Source organism: Anticarsia gemmatalis, chromosome 16 (assembly GCF_050436995.1).
Source record: "Anticarsia gemmatalis isolate Benzon Research Colony breed Stoneville strain chromosome 16, ilAntGemm2 primary, whole genome shotgun sequence".
Classification (NCBI taxonomy): domain Eukaryota; kingdom Metazoa; phylum Arthropoda; class Insecta; order Lepidoptera; family Erebidae; genus Anticarsia; species Anticarsia gemmatalis.
In genome coordinates, this window is record NC_134760.1 from 11,441,657 (window position 1) to 11,454,861 (window position 13,205).

General features: G+C 37.0%; 1 protein-coding gene across 2 annotated transcripts in view; it reads left to right on the plus strand.

Moving 5' to 3' along the window:
- The window catches only part of LOC142979635 (Ig-like and fibronectin type-III domain-containing protein 2), a 183,523-nt gene that overhangs the window by 156,701 nt on the left and 13,617 nt on the right, over positions 1–13,205 (plus strand). Inside the window, exons 8-19 of one of the 2 annotated variants that reach the window (XM_076124683.1) lie at positions 217–389; positions 686–1,022; positions 2,052–2,205; positions 3,472–3,638; positions 5,424–5,637; positions 7,836–7,961; positions 9,000–9,180; positions 9,557–9,691; positions 10,225–10,406; positions 11,538–11,676; positions 12,061–12,190; positions 12,669–12,870. In XM_076124683.1, the coding sequence (XP_075980798.1) occupies positions 217–389; positions 686–1,022; positions 2,052–2,205; positions 3,472–3,638; positions 5,424–5,637; positions 7,836–7,961; positions 9,000–9,180; positions 9,557–9,691; positions 10,225–10,406; positions 11,538–11,676; positions 12,061–12,190; positions 12,669–12,870 (2,140 nt within the window). The remainder of the gene's footprint in view (positions 1–216; positions 390–685; positions 1,023–2,051; positions 2,206–3,471; positions 3,639–5,423; positions 5,638–7,835; positions 7,962–8,999; positions 9,181–9,556; positions 9,692–10,224; positions 10,407–11,537; positions 11,677–12,060; positions 12,191–12,668; positions 12,871–13,205) is intronic. The other variant, XM_076124684.1, reaches the window with a different exon arrangement.

A 13,205-nucleotide genomic window follows, 5' to 3' on the forward strand; every position in this document is an offset into this window, starting at 1 on the left:
TCTTTTCGTTGGTGTTAAATGAGTGTCTAATAAAATGGTTCAGTCTGTATTAATTACAATTTTAACACTATTTACGAAAATAATTGCAAAGCCTAAGCCTATTTTAAGAAATTTGAATAAATCATTTTGTTAACCCAGTCACCTACCCAATTACCTACAGCTGGTAGCTAAACCGTTCTTCGAAAACTATCCTTTAATTATCTAATCTTCCACCAGGTGTATGGCAGACGGCAGGAACCACGTGCCGTGCTGCGTGCAAGAGCGAGTGCCCGACATCTGTCAGGACGTGTGCCGCGGGGAGTTCACTCCCGTTACTGATAACATCAAGACGCATTACTCCTGCGCCTCCTATATGGAGAAGACGCTGGCTTGTATCGTTGAAGGCATTGGTAAGTGGAAATAAGCATATTTTTTCTTTGCACTAGACACATATTCCAGTTCAATTCGCCTCAATTCCTAAGTAAGAAAACTTTGCTTAATAAAAAAAAATGTGAAGATATTAATGTCTGCAAATAATGGCACATCAAAAATTAAAAAAAAACACAACGATCGTACTCCTTCAATTGACAAAATAAGAAAAATGTGTTTAATTTCAAACACAACTACCCACAGTTCATAACGCAGCTACCCACTAGCATTACGCCACAAAATTCCACACTATATTTACACGACCATCTCTTTTCAGAACTCCTCCCAAGTCCGCCCGAAGAAGTAGAAGTGGAGCCTCTAAACGAGAAACAACTGAACGTGACCTGGAGCCCTCCCATAGAGAACACAGACTCGGTCATAGAATACATAGTCAACGTCACTACATTGCGGTCTTTCGACGCCCATCTCATCGACCCTTCAGAAAGCTCTATAAAAGACAATGATACTATGAAGAGTGTTCAGTCTTTGACCTACAGGGTACCTGCGAATAAGACCTTCTATGTTCTAAATGATTTGCTGCCGTTTACGATGTATGAGATCACCGTGACGTCTTATAACATTCATGGGTCCAGTTTACCTAGTTATGCTATCAGGTAAGGCTTTCAGATTTAGGGCTAGTTTCACAATTTATAAATAAGTGTGCGACAATCTATCTGCGAAATAAAGTCACAGCAAATGTATGAGGGTGTCTACCAAAATTCTATATGGTAAGCTATCTGATAGATAGTAAGAAGTGGTAATTTTGTGAGTTAAAATATGAATGCTGTATAGATTATTTTATGTTTTGGGGCATGTCTCGTCGTTTGACTAATGATTTTTACAATGTTAAGGCTACTTAATACTTATTTTATGAGCCTACAGTGTTTCAGTATCAGACAGGTATTCCTTGAACTGTTTCTAACAAAAATATTTCTATAGAGACAAGATAAACAAATAATTTAACAATAGAAATTTTCAGCAAATTTTGATACTCTCTCTAAAATTAGATGGTATATAAAGTGTACTTGAACTATCAACTTTTCGACCGCTCTCGTTATAATTTCTAGTACTGTTACAAACAAAATACATTTTAGAGCATAAAACCTTGAACTAGTTCCGAAATAGGAACACTATTTTCAGGCATCTTCCATTTGTTAATGAAATTGTAGTGAGCGAATGTAGTCGCAGTTTCTGTTGCTGTCTGTATATCATCACAGATAGTGTTTGTGCTTTTCGACTCTGTACTTTGTGGTCGTGTGGTTTTAAAAATGGGGATTTTTCTGTTAGGCCTATGTTCTCCATCATTAGACTACTAGTTTGACGGATTATTTTGATGGTTTGACAGATAATGGACATACTATCTTAATATTTTAATCAGGTATTATTTGCAGATAGAAAAAATCTGCACTTAGCGTAGTGGCACTTAACTGTCAGTCAGTCAGCGTTATTAAATCTCTAATCTCCTCCGTGTAGAGACTACGAAAAAAAAGACAAACTAAATCATAACAACACATACGATACTGTTTGACGGTAGTAGAAAATCTTCTTTGAACCTTACATAAAATAGTAAAACGACAAACAAAATTACAAACATTTATTTCACATCTCAATGTAAGCTTCTTATCACCTCTTACCTTCTCTAGATCCCTCACCCTGACTCCCGGCAAGATGAAGTCAACAGAAGTAGCAGCGGCTCCCAAGCTGCCTGACGTGAGGTCCTGCTGCGTGGACCAGGGAGTCAACCACTACGGCTGCGTGGACAAGCTCTGTGACCCCACCAAGACCTTCGAGATCGCTGTAAGTAGATCTGTGTGGCTTCGGGAATGCTGTTCCGTGATTGGTTGGAACATTTGTAATGTGAGGTGAAACTGATGGGATTTAATACCACTATCGATTTTATAGAACCAAATAGCCGTCGCATTGTATGAAATATAGTAAACGCCCTGGCAGATTCTGAAATGGCAATTTTTCCAAGTAGCTTTACATGCTGGCTAATTAACGACCGGTTCCAAATGCTTTGTAAATTTTCGAATCGCGTTTCACGATAGCCCACGGTCCTGCTGTACATTTCGTTTAAAATGAAGAGTTTAATATACAAGAAGTTCTTCTCAGTTTCACCTTACAGTACATGGGGCGTGTTTGACTTATCACGCTTAAAAAACAGCGTCAGTTTTCATTTTTCTAAAAGCACTTTGCCATAAGACATCTAAAATATGAAAAATTATGGCTACATCGCGGCCACTAGTAGAACTAAAAGCTTTGCAATTTATTTAAAGAAATAATATTTAAATTGTCGCAAAAAGCCGAATTTTAATGCCTGGTTTCAAAACAAATTGGCATGGAAAAGATATTTCAAACAACAATATTAATGAAATAATAATAATAATTAATAATATGAATGTATCTATGAAGCAATTGCTTTATGGACTTACAGAGGCAGAAGCCTTCTCCCAAATGTAATGATGGACAAACTAGTAGCTGACATCACGGATATCATCATCACAGCATCAAGGATCGACTCCACCTCAGCATTTTCATAACACTTTCACAAACACCATAGCTGTATTCCTTAAAATATTATTTCATTGATAAGTCCCAATATTGACCAGTTGGGTAAAGTTCTGGCTCCCGTAATAGCTATGATTAAAATTATCTGAAATCTCAAGGCCTTACCCCTCCATCGTTTTGGAGGAGACCCTTTCCCTGCAGGGGGACAGTAATGTGTTAAAAAAATCTCACAAAAGTCTTTTTAGACATACTGACTTAATTTTTACTTCTTGAGCCATGAAACTACCAAAAAGGATGTGGCCATAGACCATATGGCCATAGGCCATAGACCGTATGTTTCTAATGCTTTGCTTATAACAAAGCTAAAACACCTTGGTCTCATCAAAACCTGCCAGGACTTGGCCAAAACAAACCAGTATTTTCTGACCAAAAAATCTCTTAAGAAAAGCTCCACATCACGATCATTCCATTTCTAACCCTCCATGAGCACACACAGCTAGCAGCACACAGTTTGTGACTAACGGCACCATCACCAGGCTCGTGTTTAACCCTCAGCTGCAGGTGACAGATCTGATGATCTGCGCGCCCTGGGCCGGAGTCACCTTCACCTGCCTCGCCAACGGCATGGACCACACGCCGTGCTGCAGAAGCAGGGGACTGCCGGAGTCCTGTTTGCCGTTGTGCAGTGGAAATATTACTACTTTGGACTTCAATCACTTCAAGTAAGTTGAAAAATAATAGGGAGTAGTTAAGTAGGTATTAAACGCAATCGTCCATTTGGGACTTTAGCAGACTAGTAAGACGTTATCCAAGGTAAAAATGCATGACCGCGTTAACAGTAATGTAATTTTACATCATTTGTTATACCATGACTGACGAGAAAAGTATTACTGAAAAGTATTAAGAAATTTCTGACTCGTCGAACTACGAGATTAAAGTTATCAATATGATCTGTTTACATCAGTCACCACTAGGTGCCAATCGTGTTATCGACTTCCCAACAAACTTCAATAAATCATCGACTTAAAATGAAAAAAAAACTGACAACTTTAAAAGCCATAATGGTTCAAACCTCCTGTGAATGACACAATGCAATGTCAAACTCACATAGTGTTAAATTGTCTTAAACTTGATATTTACGAGTACCGTGCAAAGTAATGGTGACGTTTATAGTACTTACATTGTTTGAACTAAAACAACTTTAATATTTTCCATGTTAATGGTTAAAGGCGACATTCTTTTTCAAATATTTGTTAGTTACGTAAAATGTTGAACAATTCATCTTGTACTATCTTGTGAGTTAAAGTATTCGTAATAGTGTTCTTTTTTATTTTGTAGGTTACTTTTTATTGGTCAAACGGTTATAGTGATTTTGTTATGAAGTCATTAAGATTAGTTTATAATGCAATAACGGTCTTAAGCATGACTGACAGATAAAAGTTACGAATTTTTGTTTACAGTTAGTTAGTCAGTTAATTAATAAGTTACTAGGTTTTTTCTAAATATTGTGCTTAGTGTAATAGCATATGATTGTAAAGTTTTTTTCAATAAAAATTAATGAATCTATAAATGCGAATCAAATTTAACTTGGTTAAATGGTGAGGCAAAGGATTTTCAAAGATCAATACCCAGGTACGTACCTGGTACCTGTAGGTATGTATATGTTTGAATAGAAATAGCCTAATCCATACAAACGAACTAAAGCATTCCTTTATTTATTTGCACATCCTTGTCTAGAATACAGACAATATTTGATCTAAGAAAAAGATGGACAAAAAAAGGCCGCTTAAACTAAAATCAGCCTAAACTGATTCGACTTCAAAGGCCTTCAAAATGTAAACCGCATTGTCTTCCGAATCTAACACGACCAGTAATAGGCTTACAAAATGTTCTACCGGATTACAAGTAAAATATAACTTGGCAACTAAATATCTAAGTTGTTTTAAGTCGGTCCGGTGAACTTAATATCAGGTAGTCTCAAGTATTCGTGCCCCTATCCAAGTTCCTGGACCACCAAACTGATAACTTTGTAACTTACATTTACAAGTTTGTTTCACAAAATTTCAAATACATAAGCTTGGGAACGGTTTGTTATCATAGACGACAGACGTTTTGAGCTTTATATTATAATTTTATACTTTAGGTGAGAAACTTGCAACTTTCCGTAAAGAAGAGAGGAAGCTGAGATTAGATTCGATTGGATTTGCACCCACTATTGCACCATATATCGCTATAAGCCTGTTGTCTCAGATAATTAATATACGATATTTTTTTTAATAATATTTATACTTAATTTCATCATCATTGGTTCAGCTGTTTAACAGAGTTTATTACAATATTAAGACGTCAAACTTCAACATAAAGTATGTCGAAGTAAGACGTCACATAAGTCAATAACACTTTCCATTTTTCATTCAAAATTTAACTATACATTCTTACCCTAAGTTTACGACTATAACTAGGTAAATTTCCATTCAAAATTTTACTCAAACCGTCTATCATCGCAGGTGTCTCCGCTACATGAACTCCTACACAAACTGCTTACTCCGCGGGTACGGCGTGCTCCCGGGCGCTCCCTCGCGCCTCTACCTGACCAACATCGACGTGGACTATGCCGTCGTGCACTGGTCCCCGCCCGCCGCCCTGGCTGACACCGTGCAGTACTACAACTTGCATTATAAGACTCTGCAGGCTGGAGAAGAATATAGGGCGCTGGAGAGGGTATGTCTATATTTATTATATACTAATTTAACTTGAATTGACGGCCTTCGTGGTGCAGTGTTGGTCGCTACGCCGATACCATTGCGTCGAAAGATAGTGAGTTCGATTCCCACACGGAACAAATTGTTGTTTCGGGTCTCGTTGTACTTTGTGTCCGTTGTTTGTATGCTTGTGAAAATTCCCTGTGCCACAACTGCATAAAAACTAGTTTGTTATTATTTTTTAAAGGCAGCCTTTACATAATATTATATTCAGTCAACCTGCCAAAAACTATCCAAATTCGTTTAGCTTTTTTGACGTGAAAAAGACAAAAAAAACTATATGTAATTGTGGACAGATTGGAGCTGAAGAAAAAATTGTAGTGACTCTCAATCATTATTACTTTAACTTTCATTCTCATAGACTCTCTTCTTATTATTAATGAATATATGACAATCTCATATAGACTTTCTGATACTTGCCACTTCTGCTTTTGTTTTATAATTGTTCTAAGTTATTATACCTGAAAACTCTCCTTAGCCGTTTTTCACTAGTGTCATGCCGTTTGTAATTTACAGACAACAACCGGTTTTAATTAAACCGTTAAGAGGTGGCTTGGAGCTATTTATTACTTGGATGTACAGACGTACGTCTGTAACCGAGAAATAAACGACTCTTAGCTCAAGTTTTAAGAAACAAATGTTTTGTATCTATAATAAGAGTGAACTTTATCGAGATTTTTAAAAAATGCGCAACTTACTGTCGCCCACTCTTGGGCATCTATCCCAATTTTAGGGAGTTACCAATTTATTGAGCAGGGGTTTAGAGAATCCCAAGATTCAAGCTAAGCTTTGGGCCTTAGGTCTATAACGCTGACAACATGTGAGATGTCAAAGAAACTAAAAATATGACTGATTCAATTTATTCAAGAAAAACCGCAAGCAAAAACTAGTGTAAGAGTTATAAGCTTTTATATAAATTAAAGGCAAATGTTTACTACAAAACTTACATTATTATAATAATATGATATGCGTATAACCGACTAAAGTAAATGTTGGAATATCATATTAGTTCGAAGAAGGCTCTGTATGAACTAAAACATTACCGTTATTATAACTACTCACAGTGACTATAGCATATAAGTTAGTACAGAGCTTTTCTTTTAAAACAACTCTCGCACTTAGAATTGATCTTGTGTCGCGGGGACTATTACAAATAACAGACACAATGTACAACGAGACTCAAAACAATTTATTTGTGGATAGCACAATTAATTGTTCCGTGTGGGAATCGAACCCACAACCTTTCGCCGCAATGGTAGCAGCGTGGCGACCTAAACCACTGCGCCACGGAGGCAGCCAATATTAATTATAATCTATGCCAAGACTCTCTACTATGTTGTCGGACTATAGCCAGCATAAATATGTATTGTTAGCTTTAATTTTTTAACATTATAAATAGTATTCTTGCTAAACAAAATAAATAAAACGAAAAAAGGAATATAAATATGTAGTTATTCTTTGTAAAGAAACAAAATAAAAAAAGAATTTGTTTTTAATAGAACAGTTTGTTTAGCAAGAACAAAGAATAATTACAATGTATTGAATATAAATTAAATATTTTTATCTAGCGGTTGTTGATATTGACTATATTACATAAGTTTTACAATCAAAATAACTTTGAAGACTTTTACTACTCAACATTTGCCACATTATATCGGGATCAACTTAACATCCCAACCACATAAATAGTCAAAAAACAACGATAAAAAACGCTAATATTTTGCCGATCTTCGCATAAAGATTCCAGAAGGGGAAAAAACTTCAAATTCTTCACTGTCCCCTTCCTTCTTACTCTACCTTCCAAAAGTTAGCGGTTCCAGTGGAAAATTAGCTCAAACAGACTATTCCTAAAAGTATTAGAGTTCACGACTCTTACACGATACTGTAAAGCAGGGGTTCCCAACCTTTTCTTAGTCCGGGACCATTTTCAAGCATATAAAAAATAAAGTGTTATATTATGGTCCTGAATATTTAAAATTTATAATCATTTGCGGACTATATTTCGACTTTTACGAACCACCGTTGGTCCGCGGACCACTGATTGGGGACCACTGCTGTAAAGTATCTATACTGGACATTTCTTTGATCAGATTCCCACCTTAGAATCACAATAATGAGAGTATTATTTATATTTATACTGTCGATATTTCCCATCAGATCCACTCGCCGTACATCATGGAGGATTTGGAGCCGAACACTGACTACGAGATATACCTGGAAGCTGTGAATGAACATGGTGTGGGAGACGCCTCCTCGAGACTTATCTTCAGGACTCAGAGTCAGGTAAGGAAACAACTACGTAATAAAATTTATGCCATTGCTGTCCCACTGCTGGGCAAGGACAAGTTTTCAAGAACTGTCTTAGAAGTTTAAGATATTTAAAGTTGACGATGACGATGTTTTCTTTGACCGTTGGAAAAAGTGATATATTTTTTTAATACACACACAATTTAGATAAATCATAGGCGTATTGTTTCAGTTTCGAACCTAGGCTACGTTTTTTTAAGCTTAAGTATCTGTTGATAGACTGAACAATGTGTTAGTTTTCTCTTTTATCCATTGATTGATTTGTTTTATATTGGGTTCAATATTGCCAGTGAATATTCTAGTACCTATAAAAACAGATTATATAAGCTTTTAAAAGTTGAATATTTTTGACGAAATAACCTATTAGTCAAATGCACAGCAGAATTTTTTGACTGAATATTTTTTTCCACATAAAATATTCTGTGTTACGCATACTAAAAAACTCCATATACAAAAAATTAAATAGATATTTTAACACTAACAATAGTATCACAGAAATAGTTTGCACAAAGACGTGTAACAGGATTGTAGCCGTTGGTATTTGTAGCTGGACCCTCAGGGAAATACCGATCGTGATGATACTAAGCAATGAAAACTTTGTACCGCCGCGCCCACGACGCGAGTCTCCTTTGTACAAATACTTTCAGATTTATTTCTACATTCATCTTGATGTAGGTCATCTTGATAAAAATATTCTATATTTTTTGCGTTTTGTATTCGGCTAACTTTGAAAGAATTTGAAAACTTTAAATTGTTGTTTTGAAAAACGGTTTTTATTATTGGTGTCGTCTGCAAATTGATTTGTATAAAAACTTACATGCTATTAATAAAAAATGTCTTTAGTCCCCTAATCAAGTAATATTGTCAGAATGACTATAACATTTTGACTCCAGTCGCGCGATAACATCCCAAACATTCATTTGTATAGAGACAGATAATAATCCGATCTTTCCGTTACCTTAAACGAAACTGCCACCTACTCTAAGTAACACATGCCATCTCTTTCTTTCCTAGGTGCTAGAAGAAGAGGAAGAAGCAGCAAACTCATACAACGTGACAGCATGCTGTGAGCGAGTGCAACTGGCCGGAGTATGCATGCCACTCTGCTCTTACGACGCCAAGATGTCTGACCTTAGGATGTTAGCGCCACTGTGTGCTCAGGACTTCCATAAACTACTGCGTTGTGGTGCTGGAGGTAAGAAACACTTTAAAACAGCAGATTTAGCTGGGTTTTGCTTATAGTAAAACTAGGTTTCGTTCGCAAAGACCGGATAACCAACATGATTATGGATGAATTAACGATCGTTCAGAAAAACGTTGTAAACAACAGCCTACTTTTGGTACTATTTTGTCAAAATCAAAATCAAATCATTTATTCATTATGCCAAATATTGACACTTATGATAGTCGTTACAATTACTCAGCGGGTCTTATCAAAGGTATAGGCCATTTTGAAGAGTACTGAATCTGGATGTGATCATTGGAGTCACTCAAGAATTATAATTATATTCAAGCTGCATTACCATTGGGCATAGTGTAAACAACTACATAAATAAAATATTGTTATACAGGTCGTAACCACGAACAATGTTGCGCGAGGCGCGGAGTGCCGGCTAACTGTCGCGGTGTATGCGCGGGCGCTTACAGCGGCGGTGTCAATACTTGTGTGCCTTATATCGGAAATATTGTGCAGTGCTTCGAGGAAGGTAAGTGTTGCCGGAATATTTTACAATATACTTTATACCAATTTCTTCCAGATAGTAACTTTGAGAATAATTTTGCTTCAAATTGAGACGTCTTCTTATATCACAACAAAGAAATGACAAAGCCAAAAGCTCAGCGGGCTTATCACGTATCTCAGTTGACAGCTAGTATACGTCAAATCTATGGTCACTATTCAGTACATTGCTGCTTTGACGTAACGTACTAATCACAATAATCTAAGGGAGAAAACAATGGACAGCGTAGTGGCTTTCAAATGGCTGTCAACTGAGATACGTGATAGCCCCCCTGGTTTCTCAAATAGTTTCTAAACAGTTTTTCCATCCTCTGTTTAATTATTTCACAATCAGCAGTACATCAAATAAGTATTGCGTTAAACCTATGCTGGCAATATTTTTTTATTTATGTCCAAATACATCTGGGTCAAATCTACAGGAATCTCTTAGGAAAGAAAGCAAGTCGACCTTAATTCCTGACGACTTGATTGTCAACTTCTAAACCACTTTTCTCCATCCAGGTACGGGTCTCCTCCCGGGTCCTCCCCGCGAGCTCCACGCAGTAGTCTCCTCAAACAAGCTGTACCTGGAATGGACGGCACCTCAAGACGGAGCCAACGCTACCTCCTACGTAGTCCACTGGCAGAAGATCGACAATAACACGCAGCCCTACAGCTATAACACTATGCAGTCTACTTATAACGTAAGTCTTAGAAGATTATATTTATATGCCTTGGTTAAGGGCGTTTTTTGTTCTAAAAAAGATGTTTGGGGCAAAAAATTACATTAGTGCCGAAAGGGACTTTAACATGGGGGGCTGAAAACATTCAAATTACACTCCGAAATTTCCAGACCAGATTCTGTGCAAAAGGTCTTAGCTTAGATCACACAAATTACTATCTCGCCTTTAAATACAGCCTACTTTGGTATATTCTTAGCGAGGGAGCCAAATTAGTGGATTTTCTATTGAAACCTTTCCTCATAGTAACATGATCATATGAATTGTTCCATGCAAATAAAATTTCATGTCATCGTACCTACTGAAAAGTTTTCTAACCCAAAATTTTTTCCCTCGACTCCATACTTCGTGACTAGTTAACTGCAATTTAAATAGAAACTACATGAAAACTACTAACACTTAGCTCTGGCGATCTAACCGAATATTTCTGGTGGTGGTATCCAAATATTATGTGGGTTTGTAGCGGACAGACCCACGGTGGTGGTACGTGGATGTGCCCGACTCTCCCGGCCATAGGAAGAGTTCGGTTTACCAACATTACTCTATAGTCGATGGGGTTGGAGAACCGAGGGTAAGTGGCCGGAACCAATAACTGTCCACTGTCGAAAACTGTGCTTTACTTTTCTCGGAAATCGAAACTCCTTAGCACTTGCTATGCCGTGTAAATATGGCAAGATTTTAGTCCTCTTCTGATCAATGTGTCTTCAATACTTATTCAATGTTTGTAAATAATAAGCACACATGACTATGCATTCTCATAATTCTGTCTCTATCCCGATCCATTTTGGGTCTTCTTTCTTCTTGTGTGGATAACTTTATGTGAAATTTCGTCAGACCAAAAATGTGTTGTGTCTATTTAGATGTTAGCCAAAATATTTGCTATGGTCACAACAACGCGTCATGTTTATCCATCAGTTAGGTTTGATTCTTTTAACCGAAGTAGTAATCAAACATGCTAAAGCAATCTACCACGAGTAAGGGATAAAAGTTATTTTATTGTCTACAACTTTTTTACGAAAAAGATAACACTTGTTCTGTCATGGCCGGTAGATGCAGCGTGAGGTTCAGTAGTTAAAATAATATAATTTTGTACAGAAAATGAACGTATCTGTCGCCGGAGCGGTGCTGGATCAGTTGGAAGTGAACAGCACGTACCACGTGTTCGTGGTAGCTATCAATAACTACGGAGAGTCCCTGCCCTCAAGCATGCTGCTGTTCAACTTTACTGATATGGGTAAGTTGATTAGAATGATTCCTTTCACAGATGATCTCTTTCCCGGACACAATAGTTGTATCTGCAGCTAAATTAAATTAAAATATTCTTACAGTTTCTTTGTTATCTCGTTTGCTTCATCAATTAAAATGCAGACATTTTTCCAGTTTGCAGAAAGTTTCGTCTCTCGATGTTTATTGTAACGTTCAACATTTACCGCATAATGAAATGCCTCCAAAATCAAAATCAAATCATGTAGGTCAAATATTGACACTTATGATAGTCGTTACAATTACTGAAACCACCAATAGCTTATTGAAAAACGCTTCTTCTTATAATAAATACTCCTGTCGAGACATGTGTCTCCCAAATATACATACTAATCGTTATATCTTTTTGGTACAGAAGAGAAAGAGGTATCAGGAATCCCATCGCCGCCTCACTCTCTGTCTGTGTCGTCGCACTCGGCCACGTGGCTGACCCTCACCTGGCAGCCGCCGCAGTTCTCTCAGCCTGATGAAAAGATCAGCTACACGTGAGTTTTACTACAAATAAGCATAATTTTAACACATTTACCACCGGTAACTGAGTACATTTAGCGGTAGTTTATCTATTCAATAACGTTAAAACTCATAATTATGAAAAAACGCTATTGAATAGATAAACTACCGCTTAACGTACTCAGAAGTCTTCTTTAAAAGTAGGGTTTAGCGCCGTTCAAAGTTTTATTAATTTCTTATATTTGTAATTCAAAATTCTAACACCATATACAATTACTAAAATAAACAGTTACGATGTAAAAGAACCTGAGTAGTCTGTTATTACCATTTTTTTTTATCTAAATTCCAGATCTCGTTGCACTTTACAACTTAATCCGTTTTTTCCAAAACTCTCTTGCTTTTACAATTTTCTTAATAACTTCAGAGATTTTGATGCTAGGATTCCTCCATCACGATTTTCAGTGCATTCCGGTCTATCAATATTTAGGCATTAACAAACTATATTCCTTGCAGACTGTTCTTCAAATCCCCCACCCAAGTGGGTTCAACGAATGTGACTAACATCACGACCACCGTCCCTGGTCATACTCTAGAGAAGCTATCACCCAACACCCAGTATGTGATCTGGGTGAAGGCTCACGCTGCGGCAGGAGACTCACAACCCTCGGAGACGCTACTGGCTTGGACTGATCCAGCTTACCCAGCATACGTTGAGGTTAGTGCATAGCAACACGAAACCAATATTACAGTCTTGGTTTTTTGTAGGAGATGGACTGATCCCTGTCGCTACTTTCACCAATGTTCTGATTATGTTATTACCTTCAATATATTGTCAAACGTGACATCATTTAGCTCTATAGACTAACGGTCTGCCCCTTCCGGGAAGGAAAAACATGCTCTGATAGATAGATGTAAGGTTCGAAAAAAAAAATTGAGTGTTTTGCAATTTCGAGCGTTGATTTATTTTTATTGCTACCAATTGATTCCAACTACAAACTTTTGAATCTAAATGACATTTTTCGAAGACATTGATTGCAAAATAACATTTCT